The following is a 23,980-nucleotide window of genomic DNA, read 5'->3' as shown; positions in this document are numbered from 1 at the left end:
ACTCTTCTTTTTACTGGGTTTAATCTAGAACCCCATATAAATGGAAAATACCTGCAATAATTCCTTTTCAAATAGTGTTGGCAACATAAATACACTTGCTATTTTCCCATCAGTACTGAATGTATCAAATAAGCATTTTTTTCTGAATGATAAGTTGTATGTTCTGCAGAAAAGACAGGTTTGGTTTATTTCTTTTTTGCTTTTTCCCCTTTGAATTCTTATTACATTTTTATTCCCAAATTTTATACCCAACACAAATTTAATTCTTTACAAAATATACATCCCCTCTCTTTGTTACAGCACTTAAGCCTTTACTTTTCTCTTTATTTAAAACCATCCCTATTACCTCTAGACACGCACTTGTGCAAATTATTTCTTTTATCCAATTTGCGTTATTTGCAGTTGTTATAATGTTATCTTCATATGTGAACAGAACTGAAATTTACATTCATAACTAATGCAAAGAATATATGTAACCCCTTGGATGTCCTTGTGCTACACCACTCTTCATATGTACCTCTTAACTGGCCAATTACAAGTATTTTTACTTTTTTGTTTCTGTACGCTGACATACATAATTTTCTAATGTTTTCACTTATATTATCTTCTTTCATTATTGCCCATAAGATTTCATGTCCAGCTGTGTCAAATGCCTTATTAAGGTCTTCTGTCGTGTTTTTCACTTATTTTCTATTTATAATATCATCCACACTATCTCTGTCATTATCTTCCATAATATTTTCCATTTTAGTTTCAAATCTCTTATCATTATTATGTAGTACTGTTGCTCTTCTGTTTTTTAATTGTCTTGTATTTTCCTTCTTCCATATGAATTTATGTGTTCCACTACATAATTCTTTATACATAAAGCCTTTATTTAATCATTCATTCAAAATTTTTAATCTTTTTTTCTGCCAATCCCTGAAATTGTTATACCTTTCATATCATATTCCATCTGGTCCTGCAGCTGAATCTGTATTTTCTTGTCCTAATAGTAATGTCTTTCGGCTTTTCCCGGTTAGGGGTCACCACAGCGGAACTCCGGTTCACTAATGATTGGCAGTAGATTTTTATGGTGCCGAGGTGCCAGCCCGATGCCCAACCTTCAAAGAAGGCACATCCATTCATGCACGCACCTACCTGCATGTCTTTAACATCACTCAACCACTGGGAGGACATGCAGACTCCACACAGAAGGTACTCCAGCCAAGAATCGAACCGGAGAACCTCTTGCTGTGAGGCAACAACCCTAACTGCTGCACCACCACAACCCATGCATTTTCTTGTCCTAATGCTTTGTGTAATTCATTTAAAGAAATCTCATTTTCCAACTCTTTATTTCAATTTTCTGTTAACTTTTTTACTTTTACTTCACTACCTTCTTTTTTCTTTAAACATTTCTTGGACACATTGTACTACACCATTCATAATCTTTTCCTTAGTTCTTTCTGTTTCTTTTTTTACATTTCTTATTTCTCTCATTCACTACCATCTTCCTTTACTAATATGCTTAATTAACTCCATACTACTTCTGTTTTTCTTGTAAAAATATCTTTGCTTATAAAACATTTTTTTGTATTTTTTCTTGATTTCATTCACATACTTCTTTTTCTTTGGCAAAGTACTTTCTGCCACTATGTTCTAAATCTTCCAGTGCATCGTTATAGAGTATTTTATGTCTTTCTTTCTCAACTTTTCTCACGTCATATTACCACTGTAAAAAACAAGTTTTACATTTTTCTTTAATATCATCCACCATTCAGACCAGTTTTTATAAAATGTTCTCATAGTAATATAATTTTTCCATAACTGTATTACTAATCTCTTTCCTTCTTTATTCCATGCTTTCTAATGTTTCTTTTTTATTCCTTTGCCTATTTTTTGTATATTTCTTGCTTTCCTTTATCTGTAGCCATATTCCAAGAAGATCCAAAAGTCGTATTTCAACTACCTCGCCTTCTCCTATAACTAAACCTTCTGGTTCTGTAAAATCTGTTTCAGTTCTATACATACCCCTTTTGTAAGTCCATAAATTTTTGTCCCAAAGTTTTAACTTACCACATCTTATAACTTCTAACATTTTTCTTATATGGTTTCCTTTCTTTTTATGCTTGCCTCTTAAATTGGTCATTGTTATTATAATATTTATATTTCTCATTATATAGTCTAAACTTTCCCTTTCTTTACAGTTATTGTACGCATATATTGTTATAATCATATATCCTTGTTCTTTGTATTTTAAATCTACAATGGTTAATCTTCCCATTTTTGCTAAAGTTGTATCTAATATCTTTATTGTATTTCTACAGAAATTCTATTCCAGAACATCTCTCATTTCCCAAATTCCAGATTATCTTTCCACCCCATACTTTTCGTTTTTGTAATCTTTAATTTGTTAAAAATCTTGTGGCTTGTAATATAATTACATCTACATCATATGTAATACAACACTCCAAAATCCCTGTTCTTTTTACTATATTCTTAATACAATTCACATTTACAGAAAGTACTCTAAAATTTTCATTTTCCCCTTTTCTTAGATTCATGGTTTCATAATTCTTAGCTACAGTATCCAATTGGTTTTAGGACGTGAATGACCTCACAGGTATAGACAAAAATGTGAAAGTATTGAATTATATTAAGGCATCCAAACACAAATACACCTCGCAGCCAAAGTCCTCCAAACCACAGAACACAATTTATTCACAAAATAAAAGACAAAATGGTTAAGCGCTTTCGTCAGTTGACTTCATCAGAACAATAGTTACATAAAAAACACTCACTTAAATATAAAACCTTGCCCACAATTAAGTAACAGGTGACCAATCATTAAAACAAAACAGTTCTTAAAGTGAAAAAGTCATAGGGAAAAAATGATGAAACTGCTGTTAATGCTGTTAACTAACAGAAGACTTACAACCTGCTGCAGGCCCTGGGATATACAGTCAATACAAAAAAGTCAAGGCTGATTCCATCCCAAAGAATAACCTTTCTGGGTGCAGAACTGGACACATCAAAACAAATGGCATTTCTAACTACAGAAAAGAAAGAGCAATTTCCTCTCTACTTCTTGGCATTAACAAAGCAGAACCATTTAACTGCAAGAAAAGTGCTACAAGCTCTAGGCTTCATGGCATCCTGCATAATACTGGTCCCTCATGCCAGGCTGCATATGAGAAAGCTACAGTGGTACCTAAAGAATTTGTGGTCCCAGCACCAGCACAGCCTAGAAACCAAAATTCCAATGATCCCATGCCTGAAGCAAGAGTTCCTATGGTGGGCTCAGGCCTGCCAATCAAACACAGGATTGCCCTTCTGCAAAAGTCAACCAAGACAAACCATCACGACAGATGCCTCAGACCTCGGTTGGGCGGCACACATGATGGGCAAGTGCATTCAAGGCCTATGGACTCAAGACCAGCTGCATCTGCACATAAATCTAAAAGAAATGATGGCAGTAAAATTGGCAATCCAGGCATTCAGACCTTTTCTCCAAGAAGGCCAGTTGATAAGGACAGACAACACCACAGTTATGTGGTACATCAACAAACAGGGAGGCACACACTCATACCCTCTATGCCGGCTGGCACTGGACCTATGGGATGTGGCTCTGAGCTACAACATTCAGTTACAGGCAATTTATGTACCAGGGAAGGAAAACATTCTAGCAGACCTATTAAGCAGAACTACAACAGATGCCCACGAATGGATGCTGCATCCGGACATCTTCAAAACCATCACAAGAGAATGGGGATTACCACAAATAGACTTGTTTGCATCCCCATTCAATCATCAGTTGAAGAAATTCTGCACAAGGACTTACCACCCACTTGCTTGGAAGGTGGACTCCCTATCCTTCAGTTGGAAAAGCCTGACAGCATACGCCTTCCCTCCACTTCCTTTGATGCACAAGGTGCTTCTGAAGATCAAAGAGGAACGTCCGAGCATTATTCTGATAGCCCCAGACTGGCCAAGACAACATTGGTATCCACTGCTGAGGAGCATGTCCCGGGAACAAATATGGACACTGCCCCTGATCCCATTACTGCTAACACAGAACAACTACAACATCCTGCATCCAAACCTAAAAACTCTGCAGCTAACTGCCTGGAACATTACATAACAGCAATTAACCCAAATGTATCCCAAAGGGTTAAAGACATAATCCTGGAGGCTCGTAGACCTTCAACAAGAAAGAATTATGCAGCAAAATGGAAAAGATATCTCATCTGGAGTACTGTAAAAGGGCAAGATGTGACACTGGTGAACATAGCCAACATCCTGGAGTACTTGGCGGAGCTCTTCCATACAGGCCTGTCCTACTCTTCCATCAAGATACATGCATCAGCTATTTCAGCAGAATACAGCTTGGATCCTCCTGTCTTCTCGCATCCTCTGCTCAGACAGTTTCCGAGAGGAATTAAAAATGTGAAACCTCCCAGGAAACCTCCATTGCCAGCATGGGACTTGAACTTTGTGCTAGAAAAACTGACTCTTCCTCCTTTCGAACCAGCAGCAACAGCAAAATTACAATACTTATCCTGGAAGACTGCTTTCCTGCTGGCAATAACTTCAGCAAGAAGGCTCTCTGAACTACAGGCATTAATGGCAGTGCAACCCTTCCTAATCTTCCATCAAGATAGAGTGTCCATGAGAACAAATCCTACATTTATGCCTAAGGTGGTATCCAGAGTATCTTTAAATCAGGCTATCCACCTTCCTACATTCTTCCCCAACCCACAGAACAGGGAAGAAAGGCTCTTACATACCTTGGATGTACACAGACAATTACGCTACTACCTGGACAGGGCAAAAAACAATAGAAAAACTGACCAGCTTCTGGTAGCATATGCAGCAGGAAAGGCAGGAAAACCAATTTCTAAACAGACAATCTCCAAATGGATAGGAAATTGCATTAGATTTTGTTACTCCTACCATGGAAAGAAAACTCCAGAGAACATCAGGCCTCACTCCACAAGGGCTACAGCCACTACCACAGCTTTCTTACGAGGAGTGGCTACCAAGGACATTATAGAGGCTGCTACTTGGACCTCCGTGCATACATTTGCCAAGCATTATAACTTACCTCTATACTCTAGATCCCGTGCTGGTTTTGCCACTGCTCTTTTGCAAGGGATCCTAACTACACCATAATCTCTTCTCATTTCCTCCTCCCCTAGTTTAGCTATGGTATTCTACCCATTTTAGAAGACTGCAGATGCATCCTTGAAGGACATAGTACAGTTTTGTACCTACCATAAATGTAGATGTCCGAGAGGAATGCATCTGCAGTCAGGATTACCCACCCTCCTTCCCCTCTGAGGTACTCCTAGGGTATTTGCCAATCTTCAGCTAGCTTGGGGGGGATCTATTATGGTGTATTTGTTTGTATATATGTACATACATGCTTATTTTATGTGTTTGCTCTCTACTATTTGGAAACTTTGGCATTTATCCAAATTTAGCCATCCAAGAGGGCACCTGGCATCTGGGGCAAGAAACACTGAGGAAAATGGCGTTGGCTGATGCCTTTATACCCGAATAACTGCCGCAATGACGTTGGGTGAAGTGCGACACCAGCCGAAGCCAGACCCAGACTTTGGAATCCGGCCGACAGAAGGGCTGCCTGACGACAGGACAACCCATTTGTAAAGACTGCAGATGTATTCCTCTCGGACATCTACATTTATGGTAGGTACAAAACTGTACTTTCTTTATAAACCCTCCTTCTGTCCATCTCTATCTTCCTTAGTCTCCATCTACATCCCATCCCGGACCTTCCGTACTTCTAACCAACAATTACTTGATATCTACCACCCAAAAAGGTCAGTAGGCAAACTACTCTACAAACACTCCCTTGCCCATCCTTGGAACAAACTTCCCCTTGACTTACGTTCAATCTCCCACACCTCACACTTTAAAAATGAACTAAAAGATTATTTTCTCAATTCCAGGACCTGCCCTTGCCATGAACCCACCTAGTCTTCCTTCCCTTTATGTACCCTCAAAAGGACCATACTTAGTACCTCATTACACCTCTCTCTCCAGTGTGTCTACTGTGCATTTGCATAATTTTATACAAACAAAAAAATGTTATTGCTGACCTATTGAACTATATCAATGTAAAATTAGGCTACTAAGCTTCTTTTTAATGCAACTTTAACTTTATGCATGTAACCCAACATATATGAATCTTTTTGCTATAACTGCTGTTATATCAATATTGTTTAAAATTGTACTTGTTTAAAAATGTACTACTGGAGCTTTTCTCCTTGGGTCTCCACTGAAAATGGGCCAAAAGCCCAGTTGGACAAACCCGGTTAACAAATGTCAATAAATAATAAATTAAATAAATATTCTATTAGTGGTGTGCTGAGGGTCGAGTTCAGTGGAGTTACAACATCCTTTGACCTGGGTGCTACCCTTTTGCTTATGAGGTGCTCTCAGTAGAAGGCTTTCCTTATCACTGTGGAACCTTGGTGGTCAAAGCTGAGATTGCTATCGACCTGTGTTCCCAAGTCTCACACCACTGGGTCGGAACTCAGGGGGGTGCTGTCAGTACTGTAATTTCTAGGGAATTCTGTTTTGCCAGAGATAATAATAATGCATTTTTTTTTTGCATTTAGTTTTAGACCATGGCTTTGGCACCAATCATTTGTTTGTGTTAGCCCTTCTTGTAATATGTTGGCATTGTTGGGGGACTCAGTTATTCTTCTCATTGTGCAATCATCAGCAAACTTGGTGAACAAAAGGCTGTCTACTTTGGCCTGGACTTCTGAGAAATAGATGCCAAACATTAAGGGGCCCAGCACAGACCTCTGTATTACTCCACTAGTGACGGGTCTACTTGTGGAGGTGGAGTCACCAATTTTGACAGTGTGTGTTCTGGCAGTGAGTCAGTTGGCTACCTATCTGGTAACATAAGGGTTAATCCCTATTTGGAAGAGTTTCTCAGTGATGCCAGCATGGGGAATTGTGTCAAAAGCCTTGGCAAGGTTGAGAGAGGCTGTGCGCATTGTCTTATGGCTTTGTTGAGATTCTCAAAGAAGTCTACCAGGTTTAATAAGCATAATCTATCCTTAATGAAGCCAAACTGGCTTGGGTGCAGTGTTTGGAGATCACCTATGTCCTTTCTGATGAGGTCCATGATAATTCTTTCCATGGCCGTGCAGATGAGGCTGGTTAGACTTATGGGTCAGTAGTTCCCAGGGTCAGTTAATGGTGCCCATTTGTGCAGGGGATTACTGTTGCTGTTCTTCATTCTGCAGGAACATACAGTTCTGAAGCTGTGATTAAAGAGAATGTCAGGTGGTCTGCTAGGTCTTGTTTTAGATTGTCTAGTAAACAGCCTAGGATATTATCTGGTCCCATTGAGGCTGTGTTTTTGGACTTGGCAAGTTAGAGATGACCTGTTCTCTAGAGATACTAGGCAGAGAACTGGTGTCAGATATGCTTTGGGATATAGTAGGTGGGGATTGGGGGGTGAAATTTACACTGAATCTGTCAGCAGATTTGTGATATCTTCTGGTGTGGTATGAGTGAGTCCATCTATAATCAGTTCAGCACATAGCTGGGCATTCCTTTTTGACATCGGATGTAGTTAAAGAATGCCTTATGAGTATCCTTGGCTAGGGATGAAAGTGTCAAAAACAAAGGGAAGCATGCAAGGAAAAGGACCAGAAGGAAAGGGAAGAAAGGAGATTGGAAAGTCTACAAATATAGTGGCAAGTATAGGAGAACTCCTAAACAGATGTCCAAAATTTGATGCAGCAGTAGTTAGGGAGAAGTAAATTAAAACCAGAACATGAAAGGCTAATAGTGGTGGCCCAATACAATGGGCTTACATATATGTTGGTTTACAAAGTCTTTTGAAAAAAATGGGAAAAACAGACAAAAATGCAGGTTCTAAAAGCACAACTGTTAATAGTTGCACGTCTGTTTGCTGGGTTTGATACCATCATGGCTTAGGATCTGTATACTGAAAGGCACAGTAATGCGGCAAGACTGTTGCATTGGGGATTGTTCAAACACTGTAATATAAACATAGCAGAGAAGCAGTAAAGACATAAGTTCATAGATGTTTACTAGGGTAATGACCACAAAGGCATTTTTAAGCTTAGCCATGCATCCCAAATTTCTGACAAGTTCTGATACCCTTGATAAGTATAAGCATAGGCCTGGGAAGATAGTAGGTTACCTGTTTGAATTAGAGACATAGGTGCCAAACCAATGATGAATTTCCAGTTTCCCATCCAGTTGTCCAAATTGCACTTTTATTTTTATTTATTTATTTTACATTTGTTAACCGGGCTAGTCCAACTGGATATATTTACATTTTCAGCAGAGGCCAAGGGAGAAAAGCTCCACAGTAACATTTAAATGTTTATAATGTACAATTTTGTGAGAAAAGGAAGCATGAAAGTGTAAGACAAACAGTACATGAGAGAACAGAAGTTCCAAGGTCAATACTATCTAAGAAACAATACCATATACAAAGAGAAATATTTACACCAATATAAAAATAATACAATGGTTAGAAATCAGTAGAGAGCCTTAGCTACAGTAAAATAAGCTAATTTAGAAATACAGGAGCTTTGAAAGGAATAAGATACTCCTACAGTAATGTATGTGAGGAATTGGGTTAGGAAGGAACTTTAATTCACATGGATGGGGACCCTGTCCCATGGACAGGGTAGTCCCTATGGGATACATACCTATCTCCCAGCAGGTCCTATTTATGTCACAGGCAAGGTTTAAGTTTTCAGAATGAGTAATTCTGGTGCTATTTATTTTGTGAATATGCAATGTGCAGTGGATGACATATGGGTTTGTACCTAACCTCTTGAATTTGTCAATAGTGCCCCTAGTGGGGTATTGTGTCAGACGCTTTGGCCAGGTTAAGATTGGCAGTGTGAACGATTTTGTCCTCATCCATTGCTTTGGTGACCTTCTCAAAGAAGTCCACCAGGTTGAGTAGGCATGATCTGCCCCTGACAAAATCAAACTGGGTTGGTTCCAGTGTCTGGAGGTTTACTTTATTTCTGTTGATCATCTCCATGATATTTTTTTCCACGGCTTTACATATAAGACTAGTGAAACTTATGGGTCTGTAGTTTCCAGGGTCTGTAAATGGCCCACCTTTGTGCAGAGGGATGACTGTTGCCTTTCCTCCATTCATGATGCAGGAAGCCTGTTTGGAGGCTACAGTTACATAGTGATTCCAGAGGTCCTGGTAGGTCATGTTTCATACTATTTAGAAGACATCCTGGGATGTTGTCTGGGTCCATTGATGCAGTGTTCTTGGTCTTAGAGAGAGCATTAAAGACCTGTTCCCTACTGATAGTAGGGGGAGTTATATTTGATGATATTTCCTGAGGGAAGGTTGAGGGGGAGAGTGGAGTAAAGTTGGAGATTAATTTATTAGCCAGGAGGTTTGCTATATCATCTGGCTCAGTATAGGTGGCTCCATTTACAATGAGCTCTGCACACAATTGTGTATTGCCTTTGAGGTTGTGGACATAGCTAAAGAATGCTTTGTGGTTGTCCTTGGCCTGGGAGGCCAAATTTACCTCAAATTTGGCTTTGGTAGACTTTGTGTCCTCTGAGTTGTTTGTTTAGTTTGATGAGAGTGCTTTTATCCTGCTAACTGCTGCACCTCATAATTTTTGCCATGATTTTCTTCTTCCTGTTATACATCTGATTAATTTTGTGATTCCATCAAGGTGGCTTGTTTTTTGAGTTAGTTCTGTACTTATTTCTGGTGGGCACAGCTGCCTCTATGCAGCTATTAACATAGTTGTACTGAGTTTCTGTGAAAATTTCTGCATAGGCAGAAGTGTTCTCCGGGTTTATAGGGGCTTGAAATTTTGCTAGGTTCTTACTTAATAGCAGGAGGTTAGCCGTAGAACTGTTCTTGATTATTTCCGTTTGAGCTGGGGGTCCATGAACCACAAAGCTTTATTGATAGTGAACTGCAGGAGGAGGCAATTCTGGGTATATTGTAGGTGATGAGAAGAGCATTGTTGACTAACATCACAGACTGAAGCAATACTAATCTCATGAAGTTGAATTGTATTCTGACTCATGAATGGGGTGCATTCCTGTCATGGTATTAGAAATCCAAAACGTTTGGAGAAGTTGAAAAGGCAGGAAACCCTCCACAGTATGTGGTCATAGTGAGTAAGTTTTAATTTTACTATCAGGATTTCCAGTGAGCAGTCTGGGTTTATTTCCTTAATTTGATTTTTTGCAGTCTGTGGAATTCTCAAAGGTTTTCTTCAGTACCGCAGTTCAAATCCATCGTTTTTTCTTCGCGTAGCCTTATATATAGTTTAACTCTCACAGCTGTATGTTATGGTTGGAAAAAAAGATAGCACTGACAATATAGACCTTTGTTGAGAATGTGATGCCTTTGCTCTTTAAAATGTTATACTGATTTGCCATAGCTTTTCTTCCAAAAAGCAAGTGCATTTTAATTTCATGGCTGCAGTCACCATTTGAAGAAATATTTCATACCAGAGAAATGAAATCTGTTACTACCCTCACTTTTTCCCATATTTCTTCAAAGAACTAATAGGACTAGATGGCATAATTTTACATTCCTTACTTTCAGCCTTCAGAGTGGTGCAATCTGGAGGATTTTATTTTGATTTTCCTTCTTAGGGTTGGGCAGAAAAGTTTAATATTTTAAAGTAAAGGTGGCTAGAAGGAGGAGGGAGTGGGCTGTAACTGGAAGCCATTTTGCCTTTTGCAGTGTGTGACAGAGATTTTTAAGTTAATGTGAAAGATGAATCTATGTATGATATTAGTTGCTGCTTGATCAGTGTGTCATACATAGATTGCAGGATAGTAACTGGTAGGGCCTTGTGATAAATGCTTTCTTTGACAGAATTTTTCTGACTTCTTTGATGAGGTAGTTTGAAATGTCTTAGGAGAATTTCATTTTTTTTCTGATGAAGACTTCCATCTGAACATCATTTTACCTTATGTTCTCTTTACAGTGTGTATTTATAATGTGTTTGCTTGTTTTTTCAATTTTCTAGAGCAATTGCTAGTCACAGGGGTTCAGATTTTAGTGCTACTACTGAGAAACCAGGTAGTTCTAAGGGAAATTTTGAAGAGCAGACTTTCTGGCACCTGGAATAGTTTAACTGTAGCCTCGCAGTGCTGCACGATGTGAAAAATGTGCAAACACACGCATTTTTAAGCCAGAAAGTTGAAAGGGATAGAAATCAGCCCAAAAAGGCTAATAAAATTACAATTTCAGAGCTGGAAACCACTCCTCTAGCATTAGATAGGCAGTACAATGCTCACCACTCCCACTGGTAAGCAGTAGGACTTCCCTGTACCACAGCAAGGTCTGGGTAGCTCTGAACACAGAAAATAAAGTCCTGAGACAAGCAAAGCCTGGGATATGGACTGGCTAGAGAAGGTGGGAAACGAGCAGACAATATAGTATTTTTTTTGTTAAAACACGCTAAACAATGCAATAATACAGTAAACAAACACAGAAAAGGCTAACACACTTGAGTGTGTAGTCCTAAACAGTAAATGCAATTTAAACTCTACAAAATTAGCAATTTAAAACTTTTTAAATGAAGCAAGGCAAGTGCACAACTGAAAAATGATTTAAGAGGCAGCAATACAGCAGAATAAGTAGCTAGTCTACATATACAGAGAAGTCTATATATACAGAAAAGCAGCTAAAACACACAACAATTCAAATGACAATACTATACATACAATTTCTCTTGTCAGCATTAGTTAGAATTGCAATTAACTGGGTAAGACTGCATAGCTGTATATGATCAATTGTGAGATTTGATGTTGTAAATTAGACACCAAAGTACCTATCCTCAGCTCAATTTTCAACTAGACAGGCTTAGGTATCCTCAGGGAGGCCTTTAGCCGGAGTGTAATTTTTCCAGGTAACTTAAGAGCCAATGGAGTCACTGTTTTTTTATATTGTCTAGCGGGTCCTTCTCTAGTGAGTCAGTTGTGTGGTGTATGAGCTTACTTTTGCTTCATTCACTTTTATGTCATTTGTGGCAGCTAGTGTGACACAGTGTTGTATTACACTACCCCCTCCCCATTTTGATCCTACAGTTTGACTGAATGCTTTAAAACTTAGTACCGCTGATTCTCTACTCTGAAGCATTGTCGGACAGCTATTAAGCATCCAAGCTGAAATGTAACCAGTATGAGATTTAGTCAGTGCATCAGTTATCCCATTATGTCATCAACTGTATTATTTGCCTAATTAATCCTTTTTCCAAATAGTACCTTTACTAGTTTGACATTTCACCAGTGTTCCTTTTTCCTAATGTGCCCACCAGTAAGAAATCTTTAATCAGGGTGGAAGTGTACACTGCCCGGGCTTTTATGTAAAGTGCAGTACAGAATTTAGTCTGGGTAATATGGGCTGGAAAACGCCTTTCCTTCTCTTACACGTCACTTCTTTCTTAATGCTGGTAAAAAGCCTAGTTGGATAACCTCGATTCTTGAACAATTCACTCAAATATGCACACTCTTCAATAAAATCATCTTCTGTAGTAATCATTCTTGCAGCAGGTACCATCTGTTCCTCCACAGTGGCCCACTTTTGATGGTATGGATGATTGCTATGAAAGTGTTAAAAAAATTTGAAAATGTGTTTTTTCTGAAGATTTTAGATTTTTGGTGTACACCTTCTCCAAGAACTGGTGTTTTGATTCTCAATCAGGAAGTCCAGCTGCTTTAAGAGAATTCATTTGTCCACAACTCATCCATATAAATTTGACATGGAGTGATCTTCCTGCTCCTTTTGTCTTGGTAGAAGCTACATGGAATTTAACTTATCCAACGACCTAACGAAGAAAGTCTGACACTGAAATTATCACTTAATCTGTGGGAGATCTCTGCTTGAGGGGTCAAGAATACATTTGCATATTAAGTTTAATTCTGTTGGCTGTCAAAAAAGCATTCAGTAGAAAATGGAAGTCAAAGTCTAAACCAATATCTGAAGTACTGAATATTATAAAAGAGATAAAGAACTGGATGGAAGACAAATTACACAGAAATAAATGGAATTTGTGGAACACATGCAATGTAATGTTGAGGTGGAAGAATGGGGTTTGAGGAAAGGAGGAATTCAGCAATATATGTAATGCTGGACTGATAGTTACAACAATGGAACAGATATGTGATGTTATGTATGTAAATGGGGAATAAGTTAATATGGTTTGTTTTGTGTTCTTTTAGTGTGTTTGCATATGTCTTAAGTGCTAAATTAATGAAGGTGTTCATTAAAAAAAGGAATACATTTCTGTCATCACCCTGTAGATGAATACTCCACATCTTTTAGCTGTTTTGGAGGTTTTAGCAAATCAAGCAAGTACACCTTATTCAATAAAATGGTGTTGCATCTGTTTTGTTACTGACTTGCAGGAAGGTGCTCACAAGTGGTAAGGGACAAACTGTCAGGCTGTGAAAATAAGTGCAGTTATGTATCTGGCGCTTTACATCACAATATCCATTCTCGATAGATTCATAGGTGGTTACTAGGCTATTGTCCTAAGAGCCATTTTAAGCCAATACCAGCTTACCCCAAATTTAACAAAATATTGTCGACCTGTGTCAGTACACCAAGGAATTTTGTACTCCTCATCTGCAGGAGTGCAGATATCCCAGAATGTGAGATTTTGCTGAAAAAAAAACGCAGCATTCACATTGGAGAAATCATTTCCAACCAAAGGAATTTTCAAGGAATGACTTCTCACAAGTCAAATCGTACAGTAATATATCTTCTGTTTGCTGTCTTTACATCCAGTAATTTGTACATATGAGTTCTGGCCTTACGGTGCATATTTTGAAATCCGAGTTAGATGGGAAACTGATATTTGTATACAGAGTTGACTGGGAGGAGAGGGCTTATGCCATAGCATGCTTTGTTGACTTTTTGTTTGAAATGTGTTCTTATAGTTAATAGCCTGCTTCATGTAGACCGCTATTTGTTTCATTCAGCCTCCATTTGCCTCCTGCGTGTTTCTTAGCAAATGACTTAACCAGGCATTGCGTCCTGGCTGACTGTTATAAAGGTCCAGGTGAATCAGTACATTCCCCTGATTAATCAATAGTGATACATAGATAGATAGACAGATAGAAAGTACATTTTGGAGATCACCATGACTCGCATACAAATAAATTAAGTAGTAATTCATTTTGGAGACTGCAGAGATATGCATTTTAAAATTGGATTGTCTTTGAAGAGAGAGTGTGAGGTGGTCTTATTTTCTTGTGGAATATCCTTTGTGCTTTAGGAATTGCATTCTTGTTTCTGGAACTGTATACAGTACGTTTGTTGTAATGTTGGAGGCATTTGTATTTTATGCCTTATATAGTATAAATTGGTTGCCATTAGGAGGAGAAATGCAGATATTAACACACTGGAATGATATTATTCCACTCTCTCGATTCCTAACTCAAAAATGTGTAATTCTTTCCTTTAGGTAGAAGAAGATGGCAAAGTGATGTTATCCTCAGAGAATTTTCAGATCACGGACCCAGACACACCTAAGAGTGACTTACTGGTAATGATAAGCTCTGATCCGAAGTATGGTTTTCTTGAAAAAACTAAATCAGGTATTCAGATTTCTTTGAAGCCACTTTCCCTAATAAATTAAAAATGTATAGATAATAGAGCTTAAAAGGTCTTCATCCTTTGGAAAAGCATTGTTTGTAGAAATTATTTCAGAACCTCTGTACTACACACTTTAGAAAACCAAATCTAAAACACTTTTCTTTGGATGAATACTGCTTTGACTGACATTATGGCAGCTGTAGGTTTAACAGGCATTCAGTGCTTGCATGTCTTAGTAGTATAATTAAAATGTAGGTGTCATGTCAGTTTTTGGCTTGGCATTTATGCCAGTGAAATTTTTTTTTTTTTGTTTCTTGGAGACATATTCCCTGGCTATCTGTAAGAAAACACACAGTGTGCTTGCATTTTTTAAAGGGCCATATGGGTTCAGTCTTTACAGCAGAATGGGTATGTACATATCATGCCATAGCACCACTGTACAGCAGGTTGGGTATATACATATGCCATAGCACACAATGTACAGCAGTATGGGTATGTACATATGCCATAGCGCACACACTGTATAGCAGGATGGGTATGTATTTATCATGCAGTAGCACACACTGTTCAGCAGGATGGGTATGTACATATGCCATAGCAAACAATGTACAGCAGGATGGGTATATGCATCACATGCCATAGCATACACTGTGCAGCAGGATGGGTATGTACATATCATCCCGTAGCACACACTGTACAGCAGGATGGATATGTACATATCATCCCATAGCGCACACTGTACAGAAGGATGGGTATGCACATATCATACAGTAGTACACACTGTATATCTGGCTCTCAAAGCTGGAATTTGGGCCACAGGAATGAACCAACAGCCATAATAATGCACTGTGATGCACAGCCTAACTATACATTTCAAGTAGAAGACAGTTCTTAGAGTGATTCACCTTTTCGTTAGGAAGAAGAATCTCAGTATCTAGCTGCACAGTTTAGAACTGTTATGCTTCCTTTTGCTTACAGATTTGTGACTGAACTTATACTTCACAGTAAATATCAATTCCACTCATCTCTGTTGCATCAAGGCATGGGGCACAGACAACGTCCCAGGTGACTGTGGATTGGTTAGTGACTCCAGCACTGGAAGAATCACATGAGGAACAAGAAAGAAGTAGTGAAGAGGCAGATCCCAATCTCTTCACTCAGGGAGGAAGGGAGATCCACATGCTTGAGGGCTGCAAGAATATGTTTAATTGTCCCTGTTGGAAACAGGGAAGGACTGCATGTAGGGCATAATATCAGGATGTGAGTTTGATTGTTATGGATATTTTCTTCTACGGGGGGGGGGGGACTGCCAGCATGGTCAACCATTGGACAGCTACCTCTGCGTAGTTCACCTACTCATGCTTAGAGTAGTAGAGTGTAAAATAAGAAATATCATAGAACACCCCAGATAGCTACCTGAATGAAGTTCCTCCTTTGCTGATTCTCACCCTGATGATGAGGAATGTGACACTTGACTGAAAAAGGGTGGTTTGATTGGAAGGCAGCAGTGGCAAAAAGTGTAAAATTTACTTCTAGACTGTGGGTTGGGATTTTAACTGTTGCTGCATTACTTATGCCTTAAGATCAAACAGAAATCAGCTAGGTAACATAATAGCACCCCAACAGTACAGTGGCATTGTATATTTGACCTTGTATATATCACACTCCAGACACCCAGGCCATCTCGCCCACTTTTTTTTCACTGCCTCTGTCAGCTTTGCATTCACACAAAATGTAGTAGAAACAGTACAGTAGAAGATCATCCTTTGACTTTTCAGTCTGTTTGTATTGTAGAGAATTTGAGATGTATATGCACCCCACCTACTATGATACTCGTTCTGTTGAACTCGTATTGCTTGTTTAGTTTCTGTGTGCTAATGAATTGAGTGCGGAGTAATACATTGAATGACTCTTGCTTTGCAGGGTTAGGCGGAAGCTTTGGGTATGGAAGTGCTGTTGCATTCTTCTCCATTCAGGACGTTACTGAGAATAAAGTTTATTTTATACAGACTGTGTTTGACAGCAGTGAGACTTTATATGACAGCTTCACCTTCTTTGTGACAGATGGGTATAGTCGGTCTGAAGAGTTCAACATCAGCATTAAACTTCAGGTACATTCTAACATTTGTCTCAAAATGTTTTGTAAGTAAGGAATTTTGAAGTCCATTGGCTAACTTTTGCAGCAGAATATTGTTTCCCTCTTTCCACTGATGAATACCATAGGAAATGTCATCATATGCTTTGCACTTTAATGCATGTCTAATTGTTTGACTAAGCCACTAGTTTATTATATAATTTTTTAAGCTCTTTCATCTGCTGTACTGGACTTCATCAGAGGAAGTCCAGTATAGTGGATGAAAGCCTTAAAATTTTATACAGTGAACTAGTGGCTTGGTCGAACAGTGTTTTTTCTTGGTTTTGCAGTTAGAGTATTTGCTTATGTTTAGCAATTCTAATTGTATTCATCTTCCTGCTTTACTGTATATCTGGCCAGTAAAATGCATTTCTGAAGCTTAGGTACAGTGCATTGTTTTAATGCTGGCTGGTCAGAATTGTGGTACATGTTATCTTACAGATAAAAAATCAACTTACATGACTTTGTAATTACTGTGTTAATACTTTAAAAGCTCAAAGTAATGAATTTAAAATAAAACTCTTATTTCAGCTACAAAAATAGTATAAATGTGCTGCTGTAACATGTACTTTCTAATTTTCCTTTGTTTTTCCAATTTGCAGCAGAAAACTGCTGAGCCTCCAAAGGTGCTGGCTCTCCGAGTGCGAGTGGAAGAGAGTTCTGGAGTTGTGATCAAAAACACCTCTCTGAGTGTGTATGACCCTGACACTGCAGAACTTGATCTACAGTTTACAGTGACCAGAAACCCTGGATATGGTGGGTTGTGCTAATTTATTAGTGCATCTTTTTGTGTTAGGTTTTCAAAAGGTGTAGTTCAAAAGTTGTAAAAACCAAAGTCTTAGTTTGTAAATTCATTTGGACAGTAATCAGTTAATTCTGGTCTTAATTACCTTGCAAAGCTTGTGGATCTGCAGTCCTCTTTCCTATGTGTAGACTGTTGCACAGTTCTCACAATACTGTTTTATTGACATGGCCTGGTAAGTACTCAATTTTCAACCTTCGTTGGAAGCATACCTCTCAGACTCTTAGTGCAAGAAGTCTGGGCAAAGCCTAAAATAATGACAGGACAAAGGCCCAAAAATAAGGACAGATTTTAAATATTGCTCTTATAAACTTAGAAAGTCACTAGAATAACAAGATTTGAGTTATCATGCATTTTCTTAAGGGCATAAAGTCTGAAACTCAAATGTGTGTCATTATTTAGTAATGTCAGTCCTTAGTGATTTGCCAGAAAACCACAAATTTTATGATAAACAGACCAAAAATATGAGACATCTAGACAGTTGAGAGGTATGGTCACAAAATTAATGCAGGTGAAACTACTGACTCATATTTACGTTTTGCTCTGACACAACTGATCTGGATCTTCAAACCATATCTGGAAGGTCCTGCTATAGTATGGGTACAGATGACTGCTGATATTCTTAAGGCTTACTGTAATTCTTGTGCTGAAGAGCATTTTGAAGTGCTTCAGTGCCACAGCAAAGAGCAATGAAGCCCTGACTCTGATCCAGATGAATGGTATTTGATTAGCAGCACAGATGCTGGATCAATCTGGCTGGGAAAATGGGTGTGTGGTCAGTGATGGTTTTGCCCTTTCTTTTGGAGGGGGTGGTAATGGCTTGTGTTGGCTTGTTGCTTTGGTGACATCTTGGGGGAAAACAGTGTGTTGCACCTTAAGGTGTGACTGCTGTGCACATACTGCTTGTGGTGTGCATGGTCTTAAAGCAGGGAGCACCACATGGAACTCTTCTGAGTTTGCTATTGGGATCACTTCATGGAGAAGGTTTGTCTGCTCCTCTTGGACTTGTAGCTTGCTGTTTACTTACCACAAGTGTAGCTAGGGCCAGGCAAAGAAGGCAGACACTCTGGGTGCAAGGGTTAGAGGATATAATAAACAGGTCCATTTGTTTTTTTTATAACTGTTGCTGCTTCTCGTGTTGCATGAGGGTGTGACAGGGACTGGGTCCTCCACAGTTGTCTCCTGTGGAAGCACATGAGATCAGAGAACAGTATATATTTTTTTTTTAACTCAGTTTAGTGTTGAGGGGTGCCATATGAGCTAGCTGTGGCCTGCTCTGTACCACCTGACTTTAAAGATAATGGGAATGATTGGGCTAATGAGGCTCACCAGGCAGGAATAAAGGGGCTTCTATGGCTTTCACCTAGGCCTGGTAATGCTTGGGTTTTTCTTCTGATGTGTAGCATATGGGCCAGTTAGGTGAAGGTAGAGGAACCTCCAGTTAGATCATGCAGAAAATGGAGATGTGGCTGAAATGGGAAAATATATGTTAAGGTGGTCTAGAATTTACAAGCTAATGCTGTTTCTACTGAAAAAAAAATGAAAAGCCTGAGTAGCTTTCTAAGGTCTTGTGGTCACCCTCAGTTTGTCTTATCAGCTTCTCCTTTTAGCTTACAGAAGATGATCAGACTGAGCTTCTGACTAGCAGTTAACCTCACCAAAATATGGATGGTTTTCATGTCTGTGGTAACTGCACAGATTAGATAGATTGTCTTTAGGAGTCATTTTATTTCATGGCTGACTATTTTAAGTGGGGAGCTAGAGATTAGTCTTGTCTCACAAACAGAGCTTACCAATTGTTACCTTACATTTCTGTTGGTAGCATATTTGTATTAGATTATTAATGCAGTATTTAAAAATTCAATGTGTCAATGTCTTCTATGACCTCCCTGTGGTCGCGTGGGTTTCCTCTGGGTGCTCCGGTTTCCTCCCACATCCCAAAGACATGCTGCAGGCGGATTGGACACTCTAAATTGGCCATAGGTGTGAGTGCGTGTGTGTGTGTATGCCTTCTGTGGAAGGTTGGGCGCCGGGCGGGCAACTCAACACTGTAAAACTCCACTGCCAATCATGAACAGACAGGTGATCCACTGTGGCGACCCCTAACCGGGAAAAGCCGACAGAAGAAGAAGAATGTCTTCTACTTAAGACATGTAGTTTGCAAACTCGTCCATGGGTAGACCTGACTTGACCCCTCTTCCACTACAAGTGTTATCCCCTAAGCCATGGCAAGATAGCTTACTACAATATGTTGGTTGTGCAACTGATTTTGAAATATTTCCGAAGAAGTAGCCGGAGTTGCTTATATGTGGCATTATTGATGGATTCTAATCTTAAATGATTTACCAGGGAATCAAACATCCTACAAGGAACAGGGAAAAAATATGAGGAAAACTGTGATGCCCTGCGAAATCAGGGACATTTGAGAGCTATGTTACTAGAACTGATGCATCTTTATACTCCCAGCCCAGTTCTGCAAACTTCACAAAGCTGTATACCGCAGTGGAAATAGTCTTTCTTTTTTTACAGAAAAAATATTAATTTTATCCCAAAATAACAAAAGAGTGAAACTGTAATGTTTTATGATTCCAGAGAAAGGCAGCAAAAGGTTAACTCTGCCAATTCTCAGCAGATGTGTTGCAATTTAAAAACAATTATGCTGTTGACAGTGAAAGCTTTGCTTGTGTTGCTGAAGCAAATAAACACAGAGCGACTGCCAGGACATGAGAGATACAAATCCCTACATTCCTCTGTCAGAAAATCAGAGGTACAAACCCTGTACATTCCTCTCTGCCTATCGAAACATAAGAGGTACAAACCTCTACATTCCAGTTTGTCTGTTAGGACATAAGAGGTACAAACCTCTGCAGTTCTGTTTGTCTAGCACTAGAATTGCCTATCATTCTGTAGGAAGCATTTTCATTTCCACTTTCAAGTCTTCATTTAGCCTATCCTAAGCTGTAAGGGTTTTCACAGGGTACAAGACTTAAACCAGCACAGTGGATAGCATTGTCGACTCATAGCAAGAGGTTCTATGGTGCAGTTCTGAGGTGTCTTCCATATGGAGTCTGCATATCCTGCCTGTGCTGCCATGGGTTTTCCTGGGTGCCCTGCTTTCCTCCCACATTCGAAAGACAAGGATTAGGTGAATTGGACACACTGAATTGGCCATAGGTGTGTATGTGCATGCAGTTGTGTGGTATGGAAGAACAACCATGGCTGGGCAAGCCATCCAGTGGTGTGAACCTCTAGATGATTGTCACTGTTGAAGTGACATCCCGGCCCCTTTTGCATTTGCAAAAATGAGGAAAAGTGGTTATGGATGGATAGCCTTTTAGTGTCCATCTTTAATACTATAAAATGTAAAGAAAAACACAACTCAAGTAGTAAATAATTAGAGAACAAGTATTAGTCCAGATTATTGTTCAGTATTGAAGCATGCAGTACATATTGACTCATCTTAGAACCCCAGACCTGATTTCCAGAAAGTATAAAGTAACCGTAGCCAAAAACGCATCAACTTAAATATAAACATGAAAACACGAATCATCTTCATTCAACAATTTGTTTTCAGTGTTCCAAATTTAGCAATATATGGTGGTGTGTAAACTATCTAAATTACAGCCTTGAATTAAAGAAAAATGAGTAGCCACAGGAATTTCCTTTTGGTGATTATTAGTATCCCTGGCATACTCCTACAGCCAAAGTTTAAATTTCCTAATATATCCCCAGTACAGAATAGGCAACAGGAGCAAGACAGGATAAAACCCATGATGTAGCAGGCTGTCCACAAGTGTTACAACACCAGTTGTTGTTACCTCAGCCAGTTTTGGATGAAATTGAATAGTGGCAAATCAGTCCTGTACTCATTTCAAATGATACCTTTCCCAGAGTCTATAGTTTCCAAGATGTTAACACAAGTGCTAGCACTGCTTGTATTTTCAGCAAAGCATTTTATCTGTAACATTCGTGAGTATCTGTATGGCTGTAAATCCAAAACTTGCTGCTATTGAAGAACCCGTTGGACCAAATCAAACATACCTTAAAACAAATGCAATCAGTTTTACAGTTTTCCTTTAGTAGCAAAGGATTTTATATAGAGTGTGCATCCTCTTAGTTGAAATACTCTGTGATGATAGATGTATCACATTGTGTTTAGTGTGCTTATTTTGATTTCCAAAATATCTGGAGAATCTGCTCTCATAGGAACACACTCTTCATGTAAGTTTCAGAGTTGAGTGTAGTAATGCTGACATGAAAGGCTTTTCAGTCGTGCAAATTTCAAGAGACTCCTCAGATAGAATACAAATAGAATACAGGAAAGACAACTGCAAAAAGGCAGCATTAATGTGGGAATGTAAAATAAGTCACAGGGTAAATATTCAACCATTTTACTTTATAAAAAAATACAATATCTTTGATACATGGCTTTCCATTCATCAGAATGGGGAGCACCAGTAGCAGACCTGTTTGCGCTTAGACTCAGACGTTCTGCCTCCTTAATCCTGTGCTGTTGTATAAAATCTTGGAACATAGACGCATTCTGTTTTTCCTAATCTCTCAGTCACCTTTATCTTCTCCCTATTTCTCTGACTCAGTTGCTGAAAGTGAACATTTTATTTACACTGAGTTGTCTCAGTCAGCTGTGTTACTTCTTACTACACAGCTGGACATATCACCTACTGCTGCAGGTCACTTTCTAGTGGACATTGTCAGGAAAAGCAAGGCTCAGTGTTGAATGACTGCCTTTAGTCAATGTCTGCCTGCCTGTATGCATTAAGGATTTGGTTTTAATTCCAGACAGAGGCTCCTTTTCTTCAGTTGTCCTGCCTATTAAATGAAGCTAAAGGACCATTTCTAAGGAGCTCATGTATTTCTTTGTTTAAATACCTTTTCTGTATGGGTTCCCAAAATACTTAAACCACTTTTTCTTGTCTAGTTCCTTAATATGTGGATTATTTAAAGTACTCTTTTATATGAATTAACTTTTTCCCTCATTAAAATTCTTCCATCATTGGTCCATATTCACCAGTATGGCTAGAAAATTTAATTTTAGAGCCCTTTCAGCGATCTAGCTCCAATGACTTTAAGGTTTAGCCTTGGAAGAACCTATTCCTGGTTCCAGAGTAGCAAACTCTTCCACAGTGACACAGTATTAGCAAAAGATCTTTCCTTTGTCCCTGAATAGTAGATCAGTCCACACAACTTCTGTTTTTCTTCCCAAGGTGTGATTATTGTGGTGAATGTCTACTGCATAATATTTAGTATGAGAAGGGGAAAAAAAAGACCTATATCTCAGGTGTGAGTTTCAACACCAAAAGCTACAGAGCTGTTTCCTGGACCAGAGGGAAATGTGCCTTTGGTGCTGACCACAGTTTATGGTTTGGCTCTCAAGGGATCTGATCCAACTCATTCAACTCCAAGCCTCTCGGAGTTAAGACCGTCTTGGGACTGTTGGCATGACACCTGGTCTTCAGCACTTTAATTGGACCTGTCGTGTACAGCACCTTTGTCAGTGTCCGAGACCTTGACCTTCAAGTCTATAGCACACTGTTCCCATCCTCAAAACCATCTATCTTTCCCCCTTGGTGATTCCCTCTTTGGTAACGTCCATTCCTCTACCTGGAGGAACAGATCTAGTTACTGAAGTGGGCTCTTTGGATCCAGGAGAGGTCGGTAGACCTTTTCAGGTTATAGTGAGGCTCATTTCATCTCCACTATGAACAAATATGCAGATTTCTATGTGGTCTGTTCCATCCTGTGACTCCACTGTTTTATGTCTCAGCCCTGGCATCCATCCATGGGTCACAGCTGAGGGGCAGGCTTCAAAGTTACTGTTCAACAGCAGGACGAGTCCCCTGATGTGTCACGTTACACCATGCCTGATGTTCCAAGAAAGCAGACATGTAAGAGGAGGCGCATTGATTCTCCATCATAGTCTGCCTCTTTAAATACTGACTCATATGATTAAGAAGGTTTCCCCATCCCCTCCTAGAGATGCTGCTTCTGGTAACATACTTGAGGTTATGTAACAGAGGGGATTCTAAACCGCACGGCCTCTCTCAAGACAAGAGATGCCTCTTTGAGGCCTGTGGCTGAGCCTCCTCTATTTCATGGGTGGTCCTTCCAACAGATATGTTGATGTAGCTGATAGGAGATCATAGCAAGTGCATGACACCTGTGAGTCACTTCCTCGAGAAGCCGGGCAAATTTTGTAGCCCTCTAAGGACAGTCAACAATGGGCTGAGAGTCTGCTAGACAATTCCATCACTGTTACAGTTGCTGCAAAAAAAGGATGACTGAGGATTTAACCAGTGTTTACCCACCCAGTAAAGAATCCAGGCATATGGACAGCTTAGGGAGGTGAGCATATGCTTCGGGCACTTGGACTATGCTACCTATATGAATCATTATCAGAAAGTTTTGT

The 23,980-nt window shown here is 39.3% G+C and overlaps 1 protein-coding gene across 1 annotated transcript in view; it reads left to right on the top strand.

Annotated features, from left to right (window-relative positions):
- The window catches only part of LOC122792799 (extracellular matrix organizing protein FRAS1-like), a 4,352,848-nt gene that overhangs the window by 2,712,819 nt on the left and 1,616,049 nt on the right, over window positions 1–23,980 (top strand). The window contains exons 39-41 of the mRNA XM_044060368.1: window positions 14,487–14,619; window positions 16,541–16,728; window positions 17,354–17,507. Coding sequence (XP_043916303.1) covers window positions 14,487–14,619; window positions 16,541–16,728; window positions 17,354–17,507 — 475 coding nt within the window. The remainder of the gene's footprint in view (window positions 1–14,486; window positions 14,620–16,540; window positions 16,729–17,353; window positions 17,508–23,980) is intronic.

Source organism: Protopterus annectens, chromosome 2.part0, assembly GCF_019279795.1.
Source record: "Protopterus annectens isolate FY-2018-M chromosome 2.part0, PAN1.0, whole genome shotgun sequence".
Lineage (NCBI taxonomy): Eukaryota > Metazoa > Chordata > Ceratodontiformes > Protopteridae > Protopterus > Protopterus annectens.
This window is presented reverse-complemented; position numbering and strand designations above follow the sequence as displayed.